The sequence below is a fragment of the Pipistrellus kuhlii genome, unplaced genomic scaffold (assembly GCF_014108245.1).
Source record: "Pipistrellus kuhlii isolate mPipKuh1 unplaced genomic scaffold, mPipKuh1.p scaffold_m20_p_1, whole genome shotgun sequence".
Taxonomy (NCBI): Eukaryota; Metazoa; Chordata; class Mammalia; order Chiroptera; family Vespertilionidae; genus Pipistrellus; species Pipistrellus kuhlii.
Window position 1 is genome coordinate 88471667 of NW_023425404.1, and position 26799 is coordinate 88498465.

The 26799-nt window shown below is 47.6% G+C and overlaps 2 protein-coding genes across 22 annotated transcripts in view; both read left to right on the forward strand.

The window, feature by feature from the left end:
* The window catches only part of SCAMP2 (secretory carrier membrane protein 2), a 38225-nt gene extending 21073 nt beyond the window's left edge, over nucleotides 1-17152 (forward strand). For 2 of the 3 annotated variants that reach the window (XM_045586809.1, XM_036455614.2), the window contains exons 5-10: nucleotides 10-138; nucleotides 701-860; nucleotides 2343-2444; nucleotides 15214-15331; nucleotides 15546-16379; nucleotides 16425-17152. In XM_045586809.1, coding sequence (XP_045442765.1) covers nucleotides 10-138; nucleotides 701-860; nucleotides 2343-2444; nucleotides 15214-15331; nucleotides 15546-15680 — 644 coding nt within the window. In that variant the 3' untranslated portion in view covers nucleotides 15681-16379; nucleotides 16425-17152. The remainder of the gene's footprint in view (nucleotides 1-9; nucleotides 139-700; nucleotides 861-2342; nucleotides 2445-15213; nucleotides 15332-15545; nucleotides 16380-16424) is intronic. The other variant, XM_045586818.1, reaches the window with a different exon arrangement.
* A 1548-nt stretch (nucleotides 17153-18700) lies between these two features.
* Nucleotides 18701-25321, forward strand: ULK3 (unc-51 like kinase 3). Of its 19 annotated transcripts, XM_036455472.2 has the most exons (16): nucleotides 18701-18890; nucleotides 19527-19667; nucleotides 19752-19872; nucleotides 20428-20532; nucleotides 21217-21360; nucleotides 21561-21643; nucleotides 21996-22151; nucleotides 22330-22435; nucleotides 22627-22667; nucleotides 22901-23003; nucleotides 23101-23165; nucleotides 23251-23329; nucleotides 23402-23442; nucleotides 23802-23849; nucleotides 24078-24144; nucleotides 24265-24417. In XM_036455472.2, the coding sequence occupies exons 1-16, from the start codon at nucleotides 18789-18791 to the stop codon at nucleotides 24279-24281; spliced, it is 1419 nt and encodes a 472-aa protein (XP_036311365.1). In that variant the 5' UTR covers nucleotides 18701-18788; the 3' UTR covers nucleotides 24282-24417. The 19 variants fall into 19 exon arrangements, 15 of the variants coding, with proteins under 15 accessions (XP_036311365.1, XP_045442780.1, XP_045442793.1 ...); XR_006742564.1 differs by lacking the exon at nucleotides 23402-23442 and having other exon boundaries at nucleotides 24265-24337; XR_004990979.2 differs by lacking the exon at nucleotides 22627-22667 and having other exon boundaries at nucleotides 22961-23003; nucleotides 24265-24291.
* Nucleotides 25322-26799: the final 1478 nt, after the last annotated feature.

Genomic DNA, 26799 nt, shown 5'->3' on the forward strand with positions numbered 1-26799 from the left:
TCTACACAGTGAGAGAGAACAATTGGCCGCCTCTGCCCTTGTGGTGCCCTGTCAAGCCCTGTTTCTATCAGGACTTCTCCACAGAGATCCCTGCTGACTACCAGCGAATATGCAAGATGCTCTACTATCTCTGGATGTGTGAGTCCAGCTCCCGTAGTTGGGCTAGGGTGGGGATCTTTGCCCACATAATTGGCTCTCTGAAGACTGCTTCCTGTCATAGGAACCTCCTCTCAAGGGCGAGTCCAGACCATGAATCAAGTAGGGTGAGACTAGCTGGAGACTTCTGAGTTGGAGCTCATTACACTAAAAGGTTCTCCTTAGGTGGAAGCTTCCCCTCCCACAGGTTCCTGGGCTCCTAGGAGTGAGGATAAAAGACTCCCTGTTGCTAACCTGTGGACCATTCAGGGCCAGGGAAAAGAGTTGCTTAGAGAAGGATTCCATTCCCCAAGTACTCCATTCCCCTTAGATACCTGGGCTGTCCCATCACCTCTTAGGAGCTTGGTTTGGTTCCTGGTTTTGAGGTCCCAGAAAAGCAAGGACCGGGAGCTAGCCCTGCTTGGGTACAGATCGAGGTCCTTGACTTTTGCTGCAGCTGCCCTGACAGCATGGACCTCATCTCCCCTCTAAGGATAGTTTGCCATATCCAGGAGCCCTCAGCCACCTTGGCACCAGCCCACATCTGTCTCCCCATCTTCCACAGTGCATTCAGTGACTCTGTTTCTGAACCTGCTTGCCTGCCTGGCCTGGTTCTTAGTCGACAGCAGCAAGGGAGTAGACTTCGGCCTCTCAATCCTGTGGTTTGTGATCTTCACCCCCTGTGCCTTCCTTTGTTGGTACCGACCCATCTATAAGGCCTTCAGGTGAGTGGGGCTGGGACAAGGGGGGAGTATATGGCTAGCATCTCAGGTAGCAAGCCAAGGCCATGAGCCCTAGGATCCCATTCCAGTCAGAGCAGAATAGATAATGGGAAATTCACTTCCCATTCCCACCCACAGCCAGAGTTGGCAGGGATCAGGGGTCATCTTGGGCCAGGAAAGAGACCTAGAGAGGGAAGCAGGAGCCTTACTTGCCCTTCCACTGCCCAGTCTGTTTGGTGCAGGAGGATTTCTGGTACTAGGAAGAGGGAAGGAACTTCCTCAGCTCCCTTCCAAGGTTCTAGGGCAGCGATTTTCAACCGGTGTGCTGTAAGAATTAAAAAACATGCAGTACTTGACTATTTAGTCATGGACACTGACCTCACTTCCCTTAGCTTGTCAAATAAAAAAAATGGCAGCAGCAAACACAGTAGCTGTCAGTGTGAATGAATCAAAAGTATACCTATTTTTTTGTCAGATTTGCAGAAGATACATTTTGTTGTGCCACAGAATTTTAGTAGTTTATGGGTGCCATGAGATGAAAAAGGTTGAAAATTATTGCTCTAGGGCAGCGGTCGGCAAACCACAGCTCAAGAGCCACATGCAGCTCTGTGGCCCCTTGAGGGTGGCTCTTCCACAAAATACCACATGCGGTCGGTCATGCACATACAGTGGGATTGAAACTTTGTGGCCCATGCGCAGAAGTCGGTTTTTGGCTCTCAAAAGAAATTTCAGTTGTTGTACTATTGATACTTGGCTCTGTTCACTGATAAGTTTGCCAACCACTGCTCTAGGGTATTCTTTGATAGAGTCAGACTCTGAGATACGCTTTTAATAGCTTATTCTTCAATGCTTACTTATGCCCCTTCCCCTACTTTCCTAGTAACTATGGAGCATCGCTGAATGCCAATATTTGATCAGCTGACCTAGAATAGATTCTGTGGACTTTAATGGTTCCACTTTACAGACCCTTAGGGCTTTTGGAATTGTGCCTCAGAGTTGATGCTTTTTAGGATTGGGATGCACTGAGCAGAGTGGACTTGAACCCTCACTGTATTCTAGCCCTCAGGACAGGAAATGGAGGTGCTCAAAACACCAGTTTTATCTAGTGTCTTCTACTTCCCAAATATCTTTCTGTCACTCAGGCCTACAGTTTTATTATTAGAGGTTTATACCTTTGGCTTAGATTTTCTTCCCTGTTACAAAATGCAGATAAGTACTCCAGGAGATGGACTGTTACACTCTTTATATTGTCCTTTGGTTAAGCAACTTTACTAGCTCTTTGAGGAAGGGATCAAGCATTTTCCCCTTAAATTGGAAGGCAGTGAAAGGCAAGCCTTTTCTGATTATAGTTTGTGGGTCTTTGTAGACAGTGCTCTGTTTACTCTTCTATTCTGCCTCATGGCTTCTAGTGAGGTGGAATGTCAGACCATGTGGAATGAGTCCCAAGCCCTTTTATGACTTCTGGTTTTCTCCTTCTCTCCACAGGTCTGACAACTCTTTCAGCTTCTTCGTGTTCTTCTTTGTATTTTTTTGTCAAATAGGGATCTATGTCATCCAGTTGGTCGGCATCCCTAACCTGGGAGACAGGTGAGAGATCTGGGGCATTACAGAGGGAACTATGCTTTGGAATCTCAACTCGGCCTCTCTCGCCCTATTTGCCAGACTCTGAGGGCTCCTCTTCCACCATAGCAGGAAGTGGTAACTGGGCCAGCTAGTATCTGTCTTCAAGCCCCCTCTCCAATTCTTTACCAGTAGCCACTCACTGTCTTGCCTTGTTCACTTTCTGGAGTGTTGTGGGTGGACATGGCCTGAATCCTTAGGCTACCTGGCTGTGTCCTCCATGGATTACAGCCTCTTTTTCTCTTGTCACACCCTCCTAGAAGCTGGTGGTACTTCCACAGATTCCACACATGCCCTTAGGTTTGGGCAGCTGCTGGTGGATGCCCTGGTCTTTGCAGACTCTGAGCTGTGACTTTCCTGGAGGCCCTGGAACCTCAGGAGATGGAGCCCTGTCTTCCCTGGGTGGCTCCTCTGGCGCCTCTGCTCTCTTGGAGCAGACAGCTGGCTTGAGTTTCCTGGGTGCTACAGTCCTCCACTCAATATTAGTTTCAGAAAGAAAAGCCGATGGTTGATATTTTCCTTTCTGCCTCAGTGCACAGGGAACATTACAGAAAGGTCAGGCTGGCACTTGGCTAAAAGCCTGAGCCTGAAAGGGCTGTACTATTTTGGTCCCATCTCTCCAGTGGAGCTGGCAAGTACAGAGCAGTAGTGAGGGGGCTGAATTACCTTGAACTCAGAGCCAAGTGCCTTCCACCACCCCTCTTCCTTCTCACCATGTTTATAACCTATCCCCTTTTGTCTTTATGTGATGACCCAATTACATTACTCATTCCCCTAAGGGAGATCCTGGAAGAAAGACTATGATTAATAACAGCTGTTTGCACCCAGTCAGGGATGACTGTGCCCCTCACTGCTCTGCCTAGGCCAGTGGTCAGCAAACGGTGGCTCGATAGCCACATGTGGCTCTTTGGCCCCTTGAATGTGGCTCTTGCACAAAATACCACATGCGGGCGTGCACACAGCGTGACAAACTTCATGGCCCATGAGCAGAAGTCGGTTTTCGGCTCTTAAGAGAAATTTCAATCGTTGTGCTGTTGATATTTGGCTCTGTTGACCAATGAATTTGCCGACCACTGGCCTAGGCTTACCTGGGTGAGTTCTGCAGCCTCCAGCCTCCCAATACCTTTCTCATCTCACCTTCTAACACTCTGCTTTGATTATAAAATACACATAACATAAAATATATCATTTATGTATTACTTAAACCATTTTAAAAGATACTTCTGTTTTCTTCTAAGCTTTTTTTTTTTTTTTTAATATATTTTATTGATTTTGTACAGAGAGGAAGGGAGAGAGATAGAGAGTTAGAAACATCGATGAGAGAGAGTCATCGATCAGCTGCCTCTTGCACACCCCCTACTGGAGATGTGCCCGCAACCAAGGTACATGCCCTTGACCGGAATCGAACCCGGGACCTTTCAGTCCCCAAGCCGACGCTCTATCCATTGAGCCAAACCGGTTTCGGCTGTTTTCTTCTAAGTTTTATAATTTGAGTTATTATTAGGTCATTGATCCATTTTGAACTAAGTTTTGAAGAAAGGAGTCCAACTTAATTGTTTTGCATATGGATATCCAGTTGTCCCAGCACCAGTTTTTAATGAGTTATTTTTTAAAAATCTTCATTGCTGAAAGTATTGCATCCACCCCCTCCAGCATACTCCCACCCCCTCCCCACCCCAAGCCCTATTGTCTGCATCTATGGGTTATGCTTATGTGCATACAAGGTTGATTACCTCCCACCCACACTCACTTCCCCACTTTCCCTCTGAGATTCCCCACTCTGTTCCATGCTTCCATGTCTCTGGATCCATTCTGTTCATTAGTTTATTTTGTTAAGTAGATTTCCTATTTCATGCGATACTTGTCTTTCTCTGACTGACTTATTTCACTTAGCATGATACTCTCCAGGCCCTTCCATTGCTGTCTCAAAGGGTAACAAAGGGTAAGGGATTCTTTTTTTTTTTTTTTTTTACAGCTGCATAGTATCCCATGGTATAAATTTACCACAGCTTTTTTATCCACTCATCCACTAATGGGCACTTGGGCTGTTGCCAAATCTTAGCTATTCTTTCTTATTGGTGTTTTGGGTTTCTTAGGACATATTCCTAGAAGTGGGATCACTGGGTCATATGACAGTTCCATATGAGGAAGCTCATACTGCTCTCCATAGTGGCTGCACAGTCAGCATTCCCACCAGCAGCGCACTAGGGCTTCCTTTTCTCCACATCCTCACCTGCACTGCTCGTTTGTTGATTTGTTGATGACAGCCATTCTGAAAGGTGTTAGGTGATACCTCATTGTCATTTTAATTTACATCTCTCTGATGATCTTTGAGGATTTTTTCATAGGTCTTTTGACTATCTGTATATCCACTTTGGAGAAGTGTTTAGATCCTTTGCCCATTTTTGAATTGGATCATCTGTCTTCCTTTTGTTAAGTTGTAGGAGTTCCTTATATATTTTGGATATTAACCCTTTATCAGATGTATAATTGCCAAATATGTTTTCCCATACAATGGGCCTCTTTTTGTTTTGTTGATGGTTTATTTTTTTTAAAATTTTTATTGATTTTAGAGAGGAAGGGAGAGAGAGAGAGAAAAGCATCAATAATGAGAGAGAGTCATTGATCAGCTGCCTCCTGCATGCCTCCTACTGGGGATCGAGCTGCAACCAGGGCATGTGCCCTTGAGTGGACTCGAACCCGGGATCCTTCAGTCTGCAGGCTGATGCCGTATTCTAAGCCAAACTATCTAGGACTGTTGATGGTTTCTTTTGCTGTACAGAAGCTTTTTATTTTGATGTAGTGCCATTTGTTTATTTTTTCCTTAGTTTCCTTTCCATAGGAGACATTTCCATAAACATATTGCTATGAGAGATGTCTGAGATTTTGGTGCCTATGGTTTCTTCTAGGACTTTTATAGTTTCACGTCTTTTAAGGTTTTGGTGTGGGTTTTTTTTTTGTTTGTTTGTTTTGTTTTGTTTTTTGTTTTTTTTTTACCCATTTTGAGTTTATTCTTGTATATGGTATAAGTTGGTGGTCTATCGATAGTTTCATTTTTTTTGCATATACCTACCCAATTTTCCCAACATCACTTATTAAAGAGACTGTCTTGACTCCATTGTATGCTCTTGCTGTCTTTGTCAAGTAATAATTGAGTGTAATGGCTTGGGTTGATTTCTGGGGTCTTTATTTTGTTCTATTGATCTATATGCCTCTTCTTGTGCCAGTACCAAGCTGGTGTGATTAGTGTGGCATTATAGTATAACTTGATATCTGGTATTGAGATTCCTCCAACTTTGTTCTTCTTTCTAAAGATTGCTGCAGCCATTTGGGGTCTTTTGATTCCATATAAATTTTTGGAGTATTTGTTCTACACCTGTTGGTATTTTAATAGGGATTGCATTGAATCTGTAGATTTCTTTGGGTAGTGTGGACATTTAAATGATGTTAATTCTACCAGTCCATGAACACGGAATATTCTTTCACGTGTTTATATCTTCTATCTTTTTTTTAATGTCTTATAGTTTTCCAGGAATAGGTCTTTTGCCTCCTTGGTTAAGTTTATTCCTAAGTATCTTAATTTTTTTGTTGCAATTGTAAATGGGAGTGTTTGCTTAGTTTCTTTTGCTGAGAATTTGTTATTGGTGTATAAAAAAGCCATCAATTTTTGGGTGTTGATCCTGTACCCTACTACATTGCCAAATTCATTTATTAAATCTAGTAATGTTTTTGTGGAGTCTTTAGGATTTTCTATGTACAATATCATGTCATTTGTGAATAATGGAGTTTTGCTTCCTCCTTTCCAATTTGGATGACTTTTAATTTCTTCTTCTTGTCTGATTGCTGTGGCTAGGACTTCCAGTACTATCCTATATAAATAATAAAAGGCTAATAAGCAAATCGACCAAACGGCAGAATGACTAGTTGCTATGATGTGTACTGACCGCCAGGAGGCAAACGTTTAACACAGGAGCTGCCCCCTCGTGGTCAGTGCTTTTCCACAGGGAGAGCACAGCTCAGCCAGAAGCCGGCTCACCACCTCAGAGGCAGCACTAAGGAACAGCAGGCCCGCCTTTTGGCTGAGCAGTATTCCCGGCAGGTGGACATCCACCAAAGAGTCCCAGACTGTGAGAGGGCACAGGCTGGGCGGAGGGATATCTCCCCCCCCCCCCCCTCCCCCCAATCTAGTGTTGAATGAGTGGTGAAAGCAGACATCCCTTAGGGGAATTGTTTTTAGTTTTTGCCCAATGAGTATGATATTCACTGTAGGTTTGTCATAGTAGTCCTTCATCATGTTGAGCTCTGCTTCCTCTACATCCACTTTGCTGAGAGTTTTTATAAAAAAATGGGTGTTGGATTTTGTTGAATGCCTTTTCTGAGTCTATTGATATGATCATATGATTTTTGTCTTTCAGTTTGTTTATGTGATGTATCACATTTATTGGTTTGCTAATATTGTACCAGCCTTGCTTCACTGGAATAAATCCTACTTGGTCATGGTGTATGATCTTTTTAATATATTGCTGGATGCAATTTACTAATATTTTGTTGAGGATTTTAGCATTTATGTTCATCAGGGATATTGGCCTATAATTTTCTTTCTTTATAGTGTCTTTATCCAGTTTTGGGATTAAGGTAATGCTGGCCTCATAAAAAGAACTTGGAAGTGTTCCTTCCTCTTGGATTTTTTGGAATAGCTTGAGGAATATAGGTGTTAGTTCTTTGAATGTTTGGTAAAATTTCCCTGTGAAGCCATCTGGACCTGGGTTTTTTGTTTGCTGGGAGTTTTTTAAATTATTGCTTCTATTTCAATTGTTACTGGCCTATTCATGTTTTCTGATTTTTCCTGATTCGGTTTTGGGAGACTGTATTATTTTTATTTTTTTTTAGAAATTTTTCCATTTCATCCACATTGTCCAGCTTGGTGGCATATAGTTGTTCATAGTTTTTTCTTACAATCCTTTGTATTTCTCTGGTGTCAGTGGTTACTTCTCTACTTTTGTTAATGATTTTATTTGGGTCCAGTCTCTTTGTTTCTTGATGAGTCTGGCTAACGGTTCATCAATTCTGTTTATCCTTTCAAAGAACCAGCCTCTGGTTACATTGATTTTTTAAAAATATATATTTTTAAGTCTTTATGTCATTTATTTCTGCTCTAATCTTTATCATTTCCTTCCTCCTACTTATTCTGAGTTTTTCTTGTTGTTCTGTGTCTAGTTCTTTAAGTTGTAAGATTAAGTAGTTTATTATTAATTTTTACTGTTTTTTCGATGTAGGCCTATAGTGCTATGAACTTCCCTTTCTGGACTGCTTTTGCTGTCTCAGAGATTTTGGGTTATTATGTGATCACTTTCATTTGTTTCCAGGAAGTTTTTTATTTCTTTCTTGACCTTGTTGGTAACCAATTCATTGTTTAATAACATGCTCTTTAGCCTCCATGTATTTGAATGTTTTGGGTGTTTTTACTGTAATTGGTTTCTAGTTTCATTCCATTGTGATCTGAAAAGATGCTTGATATGATTTCAGTCTTCTTGAACTTGTTTTGTGTCCTAACATGTGGTCTATATGGGTAAATGATCCAGGTGCACTTGAGAAGAATGTATATTCTGCAGCTTTGGGGTGAAATGTTCTGTAAATGTCAATTAACTTCACCTGACCCAGTATATCCTTTAGAATCACTATTTCCTTGTTAATTTTTGTCTGGAAAATCTATCCAGTGAAGTCAAGGGGTGTTAGAGCCCCCTACTATGACTGTATTGTTGTCAATCTCTCCCTTAAAGTTCTCTAGAAATGTTTTTATATATTATGTACATATATGTTTCCCATGGTTATATCCTCTTGTTGGATTGATCCCTTTAGTATTATGTAATGACCTTTGTTGTCTGTTATGATGGACTTCATTTTGAAGTCTATTTTGTCAGATGAGTATTGCTAACCAGCTTTTTTTTTTCTTTCCCATTTGCATGGAAAAGTGTTTTCATCCCTTCATTCTCATCCTGTATGAGTCTTTTTATTTTATTTTATTTTTTTATTAAATTATTATCTTTGTATATATACCATTGCCCCCCCTTCCCTGTGTGAGTCTTTTGTTCTGGGGTGGGTCTCTTGTAGACAGCATATAGTTGGGTCATGTTTTTGTATTCATTCAGCTACCCTGTGTCTTTTAACTGGAGCATTTAATCCATTTACATTTAAGATTATTGATAGGTATTTATTTATTGCCATTTTAATTCTGTATGGCTAAGTTTCTCTATTTTTTTTTCCTTCTTCTTCTCATTACAGCAGTCCCTTTAGCATTGGTGGCTTGGTGGTGATGAACTCCTTTAGCCTTTCTTTGTCTGGAAAGCTCTTTATTTGACCATATATTTTGAATGATAGTCTTGCTGGATATAGTAATCTTGGTCTCAGATCTTTGCTTTCCATTACCTTAAGTATTTCATGCCATTCCCTTCTGGACTTAGAGTTTCTGATGAGAAATCAGGTGTCAGCCTTATGGAAGCTCCTTTGTAAATAATAATTTGCTTTTCTCTTGCTGTCTTTAAGATTCTTTGTCTTTAATTTTTGGCATTTTAGTTATGATATGTCTGGGTGTGGGCTTATTTGGGTACTTTTTTCTTTTGACTCTCTGTGCCTCCTGAACTCATGTGACTTTTCCCTTTACCAGGTTAGAGAAGTTTTCTGCACTTATTTCTTCAACACATTCTCTATCCCTTACTCCCTTTCTGTCACTTCTGGCGCACCTGCTATTTGAATATTGTTAGGTTTAATGTTGTTCCACATCTCCCTTAAGCTATCCTCTTGTTCTTTTAATTGTTTTTTTTCTTTTTGGTTCTCTGGTTGAGTGATTTTTTCAGCCTTGTCTTCTAATTCACTGATTCTATCCTCAGCTTTCCCTAATCTGCTGTGTATTCCTTCCAATATATATTTTTTTAATTTTATGAGATTTTTTTAGAAGTGAAAATTTTTTTTTCAAGAAAACTTTTAAATATAAAAATTTAATTTTTTAATTTTTAATTTTTTTTAATTTAATAAATCTTTATTGTTCAGATTATTACTATTGTTCCTCTTGTTTTTCCCCCCCATAGCTCCTCTCCACCAGGTTCCTACTCCATCTTCTGCCCTTACTCCTCCCCCACTGTCTCTTCCTGAACCCCCCATGCCCCTTTTCCCCCGAGAATTGTCAGTCCACACCCTTTCTATGCTCCTGATTCTATTATATTCACCAATTTATTCTGGTCATCAGATTTTTTATTCACTTGATTTTTAGATTCACTTGTTGATAGATATGTATTTGTTGTTCACAATTTTATCTTTACCTTTTACTTCTTCTTCCTCTTCTTAAAGAATACCTTTCAGCATTTTATATAATACTAATTTGGTGGTGATGAACTCCTTTAGCTTTTTTTAATCTGTGAAGCTCTTTATCTGACCTTCAATTCTGAATGACAGTTTTGCCGGGTAGAGTAATCTTGGTTGTAGGTTCTTGATATTCATCACTTTGAATATTTCTTGCCACTCCCACCTGACCTGCATAGTTTCTGTTGAGAAATCAGCTGACAATCGTATGGACGCTCCCTTGTAGGTAACTATCGATAACTGTTTTTGTCTTGCTGCTTTTAATATTCTTTCTTTGTCTTTTGCTCTTGGCATTTTAATTATGAGGTGTCTTGGTGTGGTCCTCTTTGGATTCCTTTTGTTTGGAGTTCTCTGTGCTTCCTGGACTTGTAAGTTTATTTCTTTCACCAGGTGGGGAAAGTTTTCAGTTATTTTTTCAAATAGGTTTTCAGTATCTTGCTCTCTCTCTTCTCTGGCACCCCCATAATTTGGATGTTGGTACTCTTGAAGTTGTCCCAGAGGATCCTTACACTATCTTCATAATTATGGATTTTTTTTTGCTTTTTGCTTTTCTGGAGGAGTGTTTTTTCCTCTTTGTATTTCAAATCTTGATTCTTGCGATCCTCTAGTCTGCTTTTAGGTCTCTGTATAATATCTTTTATTTCAGTTAGTGTATGCTTAATTTCTAGTTGGTCCTTTTTTCATATCCTCGAGGGTCTCGTTAAATTTATTGGCCTTTTCTAGGAAATTCTTGAAAAACATTATAACCGTGGTTTTCAACTCTATATCCACTCTTTTGCTTTCCTCCATTTCCTTCATTTGTGGCCTCTTTGTCTCTGCATTTTGGCTGCTTCTCTGAGTTGATGGAGTGGCTTTGTGTGCTAGGTTTCCTATAGGGCCCAGTAGCCCAGCCTCCCCAGTTACCTGAGGTGGACACTCTTGGTGAACCCCTTTGTGGGCTGTGTGTGCAGTCTTGTTGTAATTAGGCCTTGATTATTGTTGGTATCACTGGGGGGAGTTGATCTCCAGGACAATTGGCTGTGAGGATCAGCTGTATCTACGATGGGAGAGTTTCTGTGTGCTCAGCTTGGATGGGGTGGATTCTCAGGGCGGAGCAGACAGCCTTGGTTTCCCATCAGCCCCACCTTAAGAGGCCCCTGTATCCCAGTATCCTGCGGCAATGGCTGCATGCACCTCTGAGAGAAGGCTGCTTTTGAGTTTCGCCTACTGCCAGACAGTCCAATTTCTCCCCAAATGAGTCTGGGTACCAGAACTGGATTTCAGTGCAGTCAGAAGGTTTTGTTTCCTGCCCAAATGAGAAAGCTAGTCACACTCTTGCTGCCCACCCTCTCTGTGTGCTGCGATTAAGCCAGCCACATATTCAGCTGCCTTTGCTTTCCGTGCATGCTGGTCTCTGCACCTCTGTCCTTCACAGCTCCTCTGGGTCTCCGTGTCCTTTTATCTTTCCCTCTAGTTGTAGAATTTTCACTCAGCCAGCTATCCAGTGGTTCTGGCCGATGTCCGCTCTGTCTTTCAATTGCAATTTTGAAATTGTTGTGCGAGGCAGCAGTATAAGTGTTACCTATGCTGCCAGCTTGATTTCTCCTAAATATAAACATTTTAAATATAAAAGCCAATGTGGGGAGAAACCAAGATGGCAGCATAGGTAAACACCTAAACGGTTGCCTCGCAAAACAATTTCAAAACTACAACTAAAAGACAAAACAGACATCATCCAGAACCACAGGAAGACTGGCTGGAAATTCTACAACTAGCAGGAAAGAGAAAAGCACACTGAGACTCACAGGAGCTGCAGAAGGCAGAGGTAAGGAGGCGCACGCATGGAGAGGACTGGTAACTGAGTACGCACCGGCTTTCTCAATCAGGAGGGAAACAAAAGCTCCCGACTGCTCTGAATTCCAGTTCCAGGTGAGACTCTGAAGAACCAGACTCATTCAGGGTGAAACTGGACTGTCTTGCAGCGGGCAGAACTGAAGGGTGGCTTTCTCTCAAGAGGTGCTTGCAAAGATTACTGCTGGACTCTGAGACCCAGGGGCCTCTTAGGGCAGGGCTGACAGGAAGCCATTGCTGTCTGCTCCGCCCTTAGACTCCGCCCCATCCAAGCTGAACACAGAGGCTTTTGCAAGTCTTGTCTCATGAGGGTGTCTCCAGCACAGAAGTTCTCCCAGCATAGACAAAGCTGATCTTCACAGACAGTTGGCCTGGAGATCAACTCCCCCCAGTAATCAAGGCTTAACTACAACAAGATTGCACACACAGCCCACAAAGGGGTTCACCAAGAGTGTCCACCTCAGGTAACTGGGGAGGCTGGGCTACTGGGCCCTATAGGAAACCTAGCACACAAAGCCACTCCATCAACTCAGAGAAGCAGCCAAAATGCAGAGACAAAGAGGCCACAAATGAAGGAAATGGAGGAAAGCAAAAGAGTGGATATAGAGTTGAAAACCACGGTTATAATGTTTTTCAAGAATTTCCTAGAAAAGGCCAATAAATTTAACGAGACCCTCGAGGATATGAAAAAAGGACCAACTAGAAATTAAGCATACACTAACTGAAATAAAAGATATTATACAGAGACCTAAAAGCAGACTAGAGGATCGCAAGAATCAAGATTTGAAATACAAAGAGGAAAAAACACTCCTCCAGAAAAGCAAAAAGCAAAAAAAAATCCATAATTATGAAGATAGTGTAAGGATCCTCTGGGACAACTTCAAGAGTACCAACATCCAAATTATGGGGGTGCCAGAAGAAGAGAGAGAGCAAGATTTTGAAGAAATAATGACTGAAAACTTTCCCCACCTGGTGAAAGAAATAAACTTACAAGTCCAGGAAGCACAGAGAACTCCAAACAAAAGGAATCCAAAGAGGACCACACCAAGACACCTCATAATTAAAATGCCAAGAGCAAAAGACAAAGAAAGAATATTAAAAGCAGCAAGACAAAAACAGTTATCGATAGTTACCTACAAGGGAGCGTCCATACGATTGTCAGCTGATTTCTCAACAGAAACTATGCAGGTCAGGTGGGAGTGGCAAGAAATATTCAAAGTGATGAATATCAAGAACCTACAACCAAGATTACTCTACCCGGCAAAACTGTCATTCAGAATTGAAGGTCAGATAAAGAGCTTCACAGATTAAAAAAAGCTAAAGGAGTTCATCACCACCAAACCAGTATTATATGAAATGCTGAAAGGTATTCTTTAAGAAGAGGAAGAAGAAGTAAAAGGTAAAGATAAAATTATGAACAACAAATACATATCTATCAACAAGTGAATCTAAAAATCAAGTGAATAAAAAATCTGATGACCAGAATAAATTGGTGAATATAATAAAATCAGGGGCATAGAAAGGGAGTGGACTGACAATTCTCAGGGGTAAAGGCGTCTGTGGGGGGGATGGGGGAAGAGACTGAGGACAGTGGGTGGCAGGGAGGGGTCTGGGGGGGCACAAGGGCAGAGGGTTGGATGGGAACCAGGTAGAGGGAGCTATGGGGGAAAAAGAAGAACAATTGTAATAATCTGAATAATAAAAATTTATTTAGAAAAATGAAATAAAATAAAAACCAATGTCTTCTCTATTTATGCTATGTCATTCTTTATTTCTGTTTTTATAGTTACTATATCTTTTCTCGTGCTGTTAATCATCTTTACCATCATTATTCTGAACTCCATGTCAAATAAATTCTTAAACCCATTTCATTTATCTCTTCTTTTTTTTAATATATTTTATTGATTTTGTACAGAGAGGAAGGGAGAGAGATAGAGAGCTAGAAACATTGATGAGAGAGAGTCATCGATCAGCTGCCTCTTGCACACCCTCTACTGGGGATATGCCCACAACCAAGGTACATGCCCTTGACCAGAATCGAACCCGGGTCCCTTCAGTCCCCAAGCCGACGCTCTATCCGTTGAACCAAACTGGTCTCGGCTCATTTATCTCTTCTTCAGGAGAATTCTCTTGTTCTTTCATTTGTGGATTCTTTGTTTCCTCATTTTGACTGCCTGTCTGGGTTTGTGACTCTGTATTTGGTAGATCTGCTACACCTCTAATGTAGGACAGTATCAAACACTGTTGTAACTAATTAGCTCAGGTAAAGACTCAAAGTTTCCAGAGACCCCTTCTTCCTACAGCCTGATAGGATTCTGTCTTGAATAGCCCTCAGGCAATTGTCCACAGGTGTGGCGAGAGTTTTTTCAAAGGGAGGAAGGGGGAGAGCAATAGCTTCTGCCTGGAGGCTGTTATTCTCAGTCTCTCTCTCTCTCTTTTTTTTTTTTTTTTTTTTTTTTAATATATTTTATTGATTTTTTACAGAGAGGAGGAGAGAGGGATAGAGAGCTAGAAACGTCAATGAGAGAGAACATCGACCAACTGCCTCTTGCACACCCCCCACCGGAGATGTGCCCGCAACCAATGTACCTGCCCTTGACTGGAATCGAACCTGGGACCTTTCAGTCCACAGACTGACGCTCTGAGCCAAACCGGTTTAGGCTATTCTCAGTCTCTTAATGGGCCTCAGAAACACCCTGGGCAAGGTGCTTTCCAATAGGGTGGTTACAGCTGTTTCCCCCCAGGCAAAGCTGCCTGTATATCATAGGTCTGTACCAGTTTCCTTAAAAAAAAGATTTTGAGCGAGACAAGAGGGAGAGGAAAAGGGAAACATCAATAGGAGAGAAACATTGATCAGCTGCCTCCTACACGCTCCTTCCAGGGATGGAGCTCGTAACTTGGGCATGTGCCCAGACTGTGAATCAAACCCGTAACCTTTTGGTGCATGGGATTATGTTCAATCTACTTAGCCACACTGACCAGGGCCCAGCACCATTTGTTGAAGAGATCATTCTTCCTTCATTGAGTGGTCTTGGCACCTTGTGAAAACCAGTAGATGGTAAATGTGTGTGTGGGTTTGTTTCTGGGCTCTTTGTATTCCATCAACCTCTCTATTGTATATGTCTGTGCTCATGCCAGTACCACACTGTTTTGATAACTGCAGCTTGGTAATAAGTTTTTAACTCAGGAAGTGTGAGGATTTTCCTTTTATAGATGAAAATGCTGGAGCTCAGGAAGGAGACATGGCTGCAGGCAGAGGGACCTGTCTCTATGTCTCAGTGGAAGAGCTGAGGTGATAGGATGAATGCAGTTTGTTGGCCAATAATTCTCTTTTCCAGAGGGTGGGTCCTCGGGAATGATCAGCCATACTTTCCATATCCCCTCATACCCCCAAGACAGCAGGGAAAGTGCTGCTCCTGACAGGGCAGCAGCCACGTCTACCAGACCTCACATGGCCCAAAGATTCCATGTGGGCAGTGGAGAAAAGCCCCTCATGGGACCTCTGGGGCCCAGTTCTGCTATACCCTCTCACCTCCTCTTCCTTTTGTAGTGGTTGGATTGCAGCCCTGTCTACACTGAAGCAAGACTTGGCTGTGTCGATCATCATGATGGTGGTGGCTGGCTTCTTCACACTCTGTGCTGTGCTCTCACTCTTCCTTCTAAAGCGGGTGAGTGGTGGGTGCCAGACCAACAGCTAACCTGAGGGAGCAGGCACCTCTCTCCAGCCTTGCCACGGGAGTATTCATCACTACAGTAGTTGGGACTCCTGAGTCCCCAAATGTCCAGTGGCTTTCTTCAAGGCTCTGGAGGGGAGGTCAGGCGGGCATGGGTTTTCTGTGGGCCTACAAGATAGGCTTCTCTCACCACAGCCTTTTCCCCCAGGTGCACTCTCTATACCGCCGGACTGGGGCCAGCTTCCAGCAGGCTCAAGAGGAATTTTCCCAGGGCATCTTCAGCAACAGGACCTTCCGTAATGCTGCCTCATCTGCTGCCCGAGGAGCCTTCCAAGGGAATTAGTCCTGACTCTCCTCCCTGTGCCCCAGCCTTTTTTCCCGCCTGCCCTCTGAGCTGCACTTTCCATGGGTGCCTTAAGCAGTGCTATGGCCAGCACAGACCATAGGGGAGGGTCTTGCTGTGGCTCTTTCTCCTTTCTCAGCCATCAGTTCTCCCTTCCACCGAAGGGAAGGGGAGGAGGGACAGGAACTTTTTTACACAAGAGAAAAGAAAAAACACGCAAAGTTTTTCTTCTCTGGTGGTTTGGTAAGATTCTTTTGTCTCTCTGAAGCAGTGGGACTGAAGTTCTCTTTTCCCTACACACACACACACACACACACACCACATGCACATATGATATGTACACACTTGGGATCATTGGAAAACCTAGGCCCACCCCACTGGGAGCTGTATTTCTGCCGGCTCCTGGGCCTCCACTCATCCCCTAGAAACCTGGCCTGAATGGCTTCACAGCCACAGCCTTCCAGGGGCTTCCATTGTCCTGCCCTACATGCTGGGCTGAGATGACCTCCCAAGGGCTCCCCTTTACTAGTAGATGAGCTGTGGCCTGGGCTGGCGGATAGCTCTTTTCCCCCAGATCACTCTGGACAGGTCTCTGGGCTTCCAGAGCCTCTGACTGATTTCTTAGCCTCTTTCCTGCCTCAAGTTTCTCACAGATTCATAGCCCTATTGGCTCCCTGCACCTTCCAGCTGTGGACAGAAGTTCTTTTGTCTCTGCAAAGACTCACAGCTCCTGTGAGTCTGCAGCTCCTGTGCCATCTGGGCCCTCCCTGAGCCCTCCCCTCCTTATACTTACTGAATGTGCATTGGGGTTGGTTGAGATCTGGGAATAGGCAGGAACAGAGGACAACCCGAGTTGTCCTGCCCAGCCTTTAAGTCTTCTAGGAGGAGTGTGTGCGACTGTCCTAGTGTGGGTTGTTTGTCCCTGTTTGTTTTGATTTCCTCTTCTCCTGGGGGACAGTTGTGCTCTGCCTTGGCCTCACATTCTAACCCTCTGATCCCACATCAGCAATATATAGCTTGTTTGACTCTTAAGAAGGGCAGGTCAGATCAGTTCAGAACTGAATCCTTCAGGCTGGTCTGATGAGCCAGAGTTCCAGACTCATCCTCCAGGGTTCTCCCATACCCCGAGCAGGAGTAGAGTCTAGGTCACCTTTCCCTGGTCCTAGTTATTCCCCAGGAGGTGTGTCACTGTGATGAGCACCTAAGAGTCTACCATCAACACCTGCACCCTACCCTGGAGAGGCTGTAGGGATGGATACACCTGGAGTTAGCTGTGGACTGAGGGAACTTCTCAAAAAGCAGGCAATCCAGAGGCAGCCCTGAATACAGCCCACTCCACTCCAGAGCCACTGAATGATGGTTTAATGATAGTGACCAAGGTTTTGTAAATTTCTTTTTGGTATCTTTTCTCTCCATGTACAAATGTATATGTTGTTTCAGTTTTGTGCTTAAATAAAGACATTTTCAGACAACACTGGTTCCAGTGTCTGCTGGACTTGGGCGGATGGGGTGGCCCACAGGAGTAGGAGCTGAAGTGCTCTATAGATGTGAGGGGTCAGTCAACATGCTGCCCCCTGCTCCCTGGCTGGTCTGTGACAGGCTAAGCCTCTCATCCCTAGGGGAAAGTCCCTTCCTGAGATAACTATTGGCCTCTTCTATTATACTTTTTAATTAAAAAAAACAATTCTTGCCCTAACTGGTTTGGCTCAATAAATAGGGCATCAGCCTCTGGACTGAAGGGTCCCAGGTTCAGTTACAGTCTAGGGCATGTATCTTAGTTGCAGGCACATCCCCAGGAGGGGGGTGTACAGGAGGCAGCTGATCAATGTTTCTCTTTGATGTTTCTAACTATCCCTGACCCTTCTTCTCTGTTAAAAAAAAAAAAAATCAATAAAATATATTTTTAAAATTCTCACAAACAGGTTTTATTGATTTAAGAAACAGATTTGTTGTTCCACTTATTTATGTATCACTAGAGGCCTGGTGCACAAAATTCGTGCACTGGGGGATGGGGGTGATTGTCCCTCAGTCCGGCCTGCACCCTCTTGCCATCTGGGAGCCCTCAGGGGATGTCCGACTGATGGCTTAGGTGGGGAGTGGGCCTAAGCTGACAGGTGCACATCCTTAGCACTGCTACTGAGCCCAGCTCCCTGTGGGAATGCACTGACCACAGGGGGCAGCTCCTGCATTGACCATCTGCCCCCTGGTGGTCAGTGCATGTCAAAGTGTCTAGTTGGTCCACTGTAGGGCCGAAACTAGCTCTCCAACATTCCTTGAGGGGTCCCAGATTGCAAGAGGGCACAGGACAGGCTGAGGGATTCCATCAGTGCAGGATCAGGCTGGGGAGGGATGCGGGGAGTGGGAGGGCTCCAAGGTGTTTCTGGCCCATCTCACTCAGTCCTGATCAGCCGGACCCCAGCAGGTTAGCTTGTTGCTGGGGTCTGGCTGATCAGGACTGAGAGAGGACTGAGAGAGATGGGCCAGAAACAGAGCATGTGCCCCCTGGTGGAAAATGCACATCATAGTGAGCAGTTGAGTATATCATTAGCATATTATGCTTTGATTGGTTGAATGGCTGACCAGACAACCAGACATTTAGCATATTAAGCTTTTATTACATAGGATTGGTTGATTCTTGTATGTGCCCTGACTGGGGAATGTCTGCAACCTTAGCACATGTCCCAGTAATTCCACTTTCAGAGGGGCTGGTATTGGGAGGAGGGGCCTCTTTGAATCCCCTGCCCCCTCACCTTTCTTGATCTCTAAGATCCTAATAAGCTGGTTAGGCTGACCTCCTATGCTGGTCTCTAGTTCCTCCCTTTGGCTCTCTGGAGCCTCAGTATTCCCAGATGGATCTTGCAGATCATGTGACTTCTAGGGCTGACGGAAGCCGAGGAGGGGCTGGCAGCACTCAGAGGTGCAGCAGAGAAAGCTTCGGGAGGCGGAGAGTCTTTAGAGCCTGGGAGCCTGGCCCCGCCCCCGCGCTGCTCTTCCGGCGGCAGCGAGGACTCCGCCTGTAGCCGCGCGCTCTTCCGCTCTTCGCGCTGGACTCCGCCGGAACCGCCAGGGAAGCAGGAAGCGCCTGGTGCCTGGCGCGAGGTGGTCAGGATGGCGCGGTCCAGCTGGGGTCCCCCGCGGCTGGATGGCTTCATCCTCACCGAGCGCCTGGGCAGTGGCACGTACGCCACGGTGTACAAGGCCTACGCCAAGGTGGGGGGAGAGGGGCGGAGCCGGAACCGGGCTTGAGAGCCGGGCCCTGTGCCCGCCAGACCCTGAGCGAGCCCAGGCGGGGAGGGGCGGGCAGGCTGGGAAACCAGGGGAGGTTAGACAGGAGAGCAGTTAGGCACCCGCGGCCTGACGTGTCCCGATCTGGTGTTCGGTGGACGAGGTGGGAACTGACTGACCCCCTCGGTCTTGAAAACAAACACGTACACACAAACACGTACACACCCCTGTGTTTTGTTTGGAGAGGCAGGTGGCGACCTGGATGGAGCTTCGTGTCAGTGGCTTTAGAATGGGCTCAAAACTGGTGGGCTGGGAGGAATCTTGGACAGAGTTCTGGAAGGCTGGACCCACTTAGGCAGCAATGTGGGCAATTCTAGAACACGAAATGAATGACATGCCTTAGTTGGGAGCACTCTAGAAGCGCTCATAGGACTAAGGGAAGAGGGGTTTAAGAACACCAGGCTGGGTGGGTTCCCATTAGCCTGAGAAGGGGAAGGTTGGATGCTGGTGTGAGTGGGTAAGCCCAGTGAGGGGGAGAAGGGTAGGGGGAATCAGCCTTTCTGGCAAGGCATGGGCCCTGGCTCGCTCAAGATAGAGCCCTGAGATGTCCTGCCTCCATAGAAGGACACTCGAGAGGTGGTAGCCATAAAATGTGTGGCCAAGAAGAGCCTGAACAAGGCATCGGTGGAAAACCTCCTGACAGAGATTGAAATCCTCAAGGGCATTCGACACCCCCACATCGTCCAGCTGAAAGACTTCCAGGTGTGAGCCTGTGGTTTGGCCACTTGCAAAGGAGACTGGAGAAGAGACACTTCCTTCAAGTTGCCTCTTTGCCTCTAACCATAGTGGGACAGTGACAACATCTACCTCATCATGGAGTTCTGCGCAGGAGGTGACCTGTCTCGCTTCATCCATACCCGCCGGATTCTACCTGAGAAGGTGGCTCGTGTCTTCATGCAGCAGTTGGGTAAAAACCTCTGACCCCAGACTTCCCATGATCTCTGTCCTCCCTCTGCACCCTTCCCCAGGCTTAGAGTCCCTGCACTCTTAGCAGTTGCCTCCTTTCCCAGCTTGGATTTATAGGCCCTGTCTTTGCCATGTGCCCATCCCTAGCTTAAGGCTGTTACAAGAGAAAGGTAGAGCCTGAAGCTGTAAGAAGTCCAGATTTTCTACATGCGAACATAATAGAAAGACCTTGTAGGGCGCATCAGGGCCCACTGGGGTGTATCTAAGTGCTTTACCAAAAGAAAGAGCAAAAGTCGAAAGGTCCGGGGCTCTCAGGGAGGCTTCTAGGAGGAGGGAGACTTGCAGAGGAGCCAAAGGAGGAAAAATGGCACTGGGGGTGGGAATGAGGGTTCTTAGAAGTGGCAGGAACCTGGTGCTTTTGTGTAAAGCATTCAGAAGACCAGCCAGGCCAGAAATGGGGTCATGCAGGCTTGAAGAAGCATGTCAGGGAAGGCGAGAGGAGGGTGGGAGATGGGTCCCTCTGACCTGTTTTCTCTGCATGTGTCCTGTTCCCCAGCTAGTGCCCTGCAGTTTCTGCACCAACGAAACATATCTCACCTGGATCTGAAGCCACAGAACATTCTGCTGAGCTCCTTGGAGAAGCCCCACCTCAAACTGGCAGGTGTGAGTCTGGAACAGCAGGGGAAAGCTGGGCCTGAATCTCCACAACCATCTGTGAACTGTACTGGGTCCTTAGAACTGAATGGAGCTTCCAGGTTTGGAGGGTGGGTGTGCATTTGTGGCGCCCTCTATCGAGTCGTCAAACAGCAACCGGCTGGGAGATCCAGAAATGGGTCCCATCGCCAAAAGGCAGTGCCTTTCTCAGGCCATCCACACTGGATTCCAGCAGTATAATGCTTGGGATCAGGGCCAGGACTTGGTAGATCACTAGAATTGAAGCTCAAGCTGTAAACTCAACCTGCATCAGTGTTGGAGGGTGTGTGTGTTGGGGGGGGGGGGGGGGGCGGAGGTTGTGGCCCATGATAGGATTTGGAAAAGAATTTGCTTGAGGCTGCAGAGGGTATAATCTGAACTTGGTGGGACAGTAAGGCAGGGTTCTAACTCCTAATGGGCCGTTATCTTCATAGCTGGTTGAGCAGAGTGGGCTTCCTGGAAAAGTAGCAGGGGGCTGTGTGTGACGGGAGGATTTATGCCCTCACTGAAAGATGCAGGAGGGTGTTCGAGGTTAATAGTTAGCTAAGACTTGAGCTGAATGGGGCGGAGTCCTGTGCTGGAGCTCAGAGTAAGGCTGGAGCTCAAGGTAAAGCTGGAGTTTGAGCCCTGCTGCCTGACCTCTTGCCTGCAGACTTCGGCTTCTCACAGCACATGTCCCCGTGGGATGAGAAGCATGTGCTCCGTGGCTCCCCTCTCTACATGGCCCCTGAGATGGTGTGTCAGCGGCAGTACGATGCCCGTGTGGACCTCTGGTCCGTGGGGGTCATTCTGTATGGTGAGAGCTCTGTCCCCGGCCCCACACTGAGCCTGCACTGTGTCCTCGGGCATGCCCTCCCGGTCCCTCCTGAGGGCTTTGATGAGAAGGCTGACTTTAATGGCCTGAGCCCTTGCTCTGGGTTGTCAGGCCCTCCAAGGAGTGGGCCAGGCCAGGCTGCACGCTGTCCCTCCCAGCTTGCCCTCTGCCTCCCTCCACAGAAGCCCTCTTCGGGCAGCCCCCCTTTGCCTCCAGGTCGTTCACAGAGCTGGAAGAGAAGATCCGGAGTAACCGGGTTATCGAGGTGGGTCCTGCAGGGCCTCAGCGACCTGTAGTGGGGCAGAGGGAGCAGAGTCCTCAGGCTGGAGATCTCTCTCCCTGCACAGCCTGGGGTGTGGGCTCTAGGGGCCTTGCAGTGCTGGGCGTGCTGGAAGCTCCACCCGGCTCTAAGGACCTACATCAGCCCACAGGCTGTTGTGGAGGCCCAGGCCCGGTCTTCCCGAAGAGGACGGGGAGAGCCCGAACCAGGGAGGGCGTGGGCAGGAGGCTTGGCTCTCAGATCCTTCACCTGTCAGACATGTACCTCTGGGACATACCAGGACAGGATGGGGGAGGTCCTGGAGCCCGGTGTGACCTGTCCCCCACCCACCCCTCAGCTTCCCCTTCGGCCCCAGCTCTCCCCAGACTGCCAGGACCTGCTGCGGCGGCTCCTAGAGCGGGACCCTGGCCATCGCATCTCCTTCCAGGATTTCTTCGCCCACCCCTGGGTGGACCTGGAGCACATGCCCAGCGAGGAGAGCCTGGCACGAGCAGTGAGCAGGCCACTAGGGATGGGCCGGGGTGAAGGCAGGTTGGGGGTCTCATCTACACTTTTTGGTGACAAATGGGGGGCTTGCCCCTCGGAATGAGGGTGGGCTCAGGACACCTGCTGTTCCCACTTTATGGTGAGCAGAGGGGTGGGCATGACTCCCTGACCTGCCCATCCTCCAGACCACCCTGGTGGTGCAGGCTGTGAAGAAGGACCAGGAGGGGAATGCTGCGGCTGCCTTATCACTCTACTGCAAGGCCCTGGACTTCTTTGTGCCTGCCCTGCACTGTAAGTGCATGGGCCCTGCGTGTAGCAGGGGTGGGTCGGCCATAGCTGCTGTGGATGGTTCCAGAAGCATGTCCCCATTCATAATTTTGTGGGAGACAAGGCAGAGGATAAATCTAGAACTTAGTGCTTTTGAGGATTCTAGAGGGTTTGCTGTGGGACAAGGTCCTCATATAAACCACCACTGTTTGCAGACGAAGTGGATACACAGCGGAAGGAGGCGATTAAGGCAAAGGTGGGTGAGCAAGTCCCCTGCAGGAAACTGCTGCGGGGTCCTGGGGCTGCCTGAGACTGGCTCTCTTAGAACCCGGACCTCCGGCCCTGGGAAGGGGTCAGGCTGGCTCCTGACATTACAGCTTGGGACAGTCACCGAGGACCTAGAGGGAGAACTCGGATGTGGCTGCTGGTGAGGGGGACCGGGTGGGACAGCCCCTCCTCAGCCCTCCTCAGCTCCTCATGCTTCTGCAGGTGCGACAGTACGTGTCCCGGGCTGAGGAGCTCAAGGCCATCGTGTCCTCCTCCAATCAGGCCCTGCTGAGGCAGGGGGCCTCTGCCCAAGTGCTGCTCAGAGGTGGGCCCAGCTCCTGCCTGGCCCCCAAGCCCCCAAGCTCCCTGAGATGAGAAAACAAGCTGCTCCCCTCCCCCTGAGCCTTTGCCCTTCATTCCAGAGATGGCTCGGGACAAGCCACGCCTCCTGGCTGCTCTGGAAGTGGCTTCAGCTGCTGTGGCCAAGGTGTGTACTCAGTGGGAGGGGCCCAGGTGGGGCAGGGAGGGATCTAGATCGTGACCCTAAGTGGCTAGTGTCTCTGTGGCTGCAGGAGGAGGAAGCTGGCGGAGAGCAGGACGCCCTGGGCCTGTACCAGCACAGCCTGGGGGAGCTGCTGCTGCTGCTGGCAGGTGAGGCCCTCACCACCTCACTCCCTGACTCCCTGCTGCCCTGCCCTTAGCACTCGCCCCCTTTTTTTGCAGGAGAGCCCCCAGGCCGGAGGCGGGAGCTGCTTCACACTGAGGTGCCCACTGTGGTTGGGTGGGTTGTGGGGGGCTTCATCTTCCCCTTTGACCCCCTTCCCATCGGGTTCCCTGAGGGTGTTTCAAGTCTGTGAGTCAGACCTTACAGACCTGATAGGTTGTTGGCCCCATGTGGTTCATAGGGGCTAGGAGTTCAGGTCAGGCTGTGGGACAGGCAGGATCCAGGGACCCAGCAACAGAAAGTTGGCAGGGCCACTTCAGTCAGGAAGGCTTTCTGGAGGAAGGAGCAGATCAAGGACTCGGTGCAGTTGTTCTGGGGCAGAGGGTTCTGGAGAGCAGCAGGAGTGAGGAGGATCTAACTCAGGTCTTCCCCCCGCACACGGATGTCTTCCCATGGCAGGTTCAGAATCTCATGGCTCGAGCTGAATACCTGAAGGAACAAATCAAGGTGAGCACCTGGGGGGGGTCCCATTGGGGCAAGGCCTTGTGATTTCTGCTCCTCTGCTTGTAGCTGTCTGCCCCACCTTTTCTCCTGTGTGTCTCCCTTTCTGGCTTCCATCTGCAGCTCTCCACTCTGTCTCTGTCTTTCACTCCCAGTTGCTCAGGGACTGTTGATGCAGCTCCTTTGCCTGTCCCTGGCTTCCTGTCACCTTGGTGTTGCTTTTTTGTCCCACAGATGAGGGAGTCTCACTGGGAAGCCGAGACCCTGGACAAGGAGGGGCTGTCGGAGTCTGTTCGGAGCTGTGAGTCCTGCCTGTGGTTCTACCTTCTGCCTAAGGAGGAGTGAAGGCCAGGGGCAGCCCTGGATTCTTCCTCTTTTTGCCAGAGACCTGGCGCTGACCCTTCTCCCTTACCCTCCACAGCTTGCACTCTGCAGTGACTGCAAAAAGATGACTAGACAGACCATGGGCCACCTGATTGAGGGACACACTAGGCTGATGCCCAGAATTCTGTGGCCCTCTGCACCATGGCGGAGTAGTCTTCCTGGATGGGCATCTGCAGATAAGGGCCCAGAGTTGCCCCTTATCGGATACAAACCTTCAGGGCTCTGATGGCCGCCCTTGTGTGGGCTGGGAGACTGGGTCTGGCCCTCAGGGAGGGGAGCAGCCTCTGAGAGAGGAGTGTCTCATGTGACTTTGGTTAACTGGTGACTGCTGGACCCTTAGTCTGTCAATTTAGGGCATCAAGACACTCTCAGAAGCAAAACCTGCTCAGATATAGCCTGTGCCCATCCCTTTCCTTCCTGGAGCTCTGATTTCAACTCCCCTCCGTCCTCGCGGTGGGCCCGGCGCTCAGGGACCCCTCAGGGACCGCCCACCATGGTCTGCACTCGGCCCGCAGAACACCAGTCATCTTGGAAGCTGATGTCTGTCCACCCTCAGCATTTTAAGTTAATCCTGCAAGCCAGGAGAACAATATTTCGTAGGGTGGGGCAAAGTGAAGAAACTCATGCCAGTTCCTGCCCTGCCCCAGAGGGTTTGGGGGAAGGGTCCCTAACCCTCGTGCCGCCAGCCGTCATCTCTAGGAAACACCTTGTTTTCTGCAGAGCTGGTCCTGGCCTGGAGCGGAGGCATGGCGCCTGCCCGTCTCCTCGGGTTTTGGAGACTCGGTAGCTCAGGAGACATCTCAGGGCTGGTATGGCTGCCAGCCCAGCATGTGCCCTTCCCTTCTCTGGGCCTGGTCTTCCCCGCTCCATGGGTGTTGCTGTTACCTCCTACCCCTCCCCCGTGGGGCTTTTAGGAGAACAATGGTGTGTATGCTGGAGTTATTTGGGGATTAGTTTTTAAAACTCTGGCTGTTGGTGATTTCTAACCTTTCCACCCTTCAGTGCCTCCTGGGACAAGGGTCGTCTTTTCTGCCTTATCAGAGGCCAGTGTAAAGTGTATCATTTATTGTTTCCCTATTAAATTATTTTCTGAACTTGTGATTCTTTTCTTGCCCTGGAAGAAGAGGAGGAGTAAGTCAAGGCGGGCGGCCCCTTTTCCTTGGCTAGTGCTATAGGGACCCCAGGAATGACAGGGTAACCGAGGGAGGGCTGGGGAAGGCCACAGGGTGGTGGGGGAGTGAGAGCCACATCTGCCTCCTGGCCTCGGGCTGACCAGCTGCTGTTCCTGCCCACCCCCTAAGAGACTGGTGGGAAGGGGACGGGCACAGGCCTGGGTGCCAGGCAGTGCCCTTCCTCTGTGCACCGGAGGAGGGCGGACTGCATGGGAGAGACAGTCCCGTAGAACCGCTGCTCTGTGCGCACACGCCCTTGCCCCACAGGATCCCTGGCCTCCCAACCCTCTTCCCCTTGGACCAGTGAATGAGCAGGCTTGGGGCAAAGGGCATTCTCTAGGGCACATGTGTCAAACACAAGGCCCGCGGGCCAAATCCGTCCCGCCAGGCCTTGCAATGTGGCCCGCACCGCGCTGTCATCACTGCACTCCGCTGCGTTTCCATCACAATGACAGTTTATGACTGTTCAGTAAACCATTCGGCCCGCGATTTAGGCTGGATTTTAGATTTTGGCCCCTTCTCTGATTGAGTTCGACACCCCTACTCTAGGGTATCTTATATTCAGTCCTCCGGGAACCCCCAAAGCTGGGATAATTCCCAGCAGTCCCTACCCCACCCGCTAGGTCTTGGTCTTTTTATTTTTTATTGATTTCAGAGAGGAAGGGTGGTGGAGAGAGAAACATCAATGATGAGCGATAATCATTGACCGGCTGCCTCCTTCATGCCCCCTACTGTGGATTGAGCCTGTAACCCAGGCATGTGCCCTTGACCAGAATTGACCCTGGGGCCTTTCAGTCCACAGACAGACGCTCTCACCATTGAGCCAAACCAGCTAGGGCAAGGTCTTGGTCCTAACAGCACTTAGAAGCATTTTTGAGGACTAAGGGGATAGGAAGCCCCCCCCCCCCCCCCCCCCCGCCTCCTGGCTGTGAGGGGCAAAGTAGAGCAGTGGTCCAGAAGGCAGGAGGCAAGACTGAAATCCTGGCTCTGCCACTTGACCAAGAGACCCATTGACCGCGTGATTTTCAACCCCTTTCATCTCATGGCACACATAAACTAATTACTGAAATTCTGCAGCACACCAAAAATATTTGTGCTGATATGACCAAAAAATAATTTTGATTCATTTACACCAGATGGCTATCGTCTTTTCTTAAATTTGACAATCTAAGGAAAAAGAGGTCAGTGCCCTGGTAGTGGTTTTGCATATTTTAAAAGTTATTGCTGCACACAGGTTGAAAATAGTTGGACTGGCCCATTTCTCAGTAAAACTAGGATGAGGTGAAGTGCCTTGTAGAAATCTCTAAGATTGTAATGAGTTACTGTACACTAGCCTGACACAGTAAGATTCAATAAACTATTATTTTCAGATGTAGGGAGAGAAATTACTTCAGATTATC

Bases quoted from the DNA above. Each gene is read 5' to 3' on its own strand.
- ULK3 (XM_045586824.1), top strand. From the start codon at position 18,789: ATGGCGCGGTCCAGCTGGGGTCCCCCGCGGCTGGATGGCTTCATCCTC. The intron at 22,668-22,900 runs GTGGGTGAGCAA...ATGCTTCTGCAG, and splicing joins AGGAGGCGATTAAGGCAAAG to GTGCGACAGTACGTGTCCCG. The intron at 23,166-23,250 runs GTGTGTACTCAG...CTGTGGCTGCAG, and splicing joins CTTCAGCTGCTGTGGCCAAG to GAGGAGGAAGCTGGCGGAGA.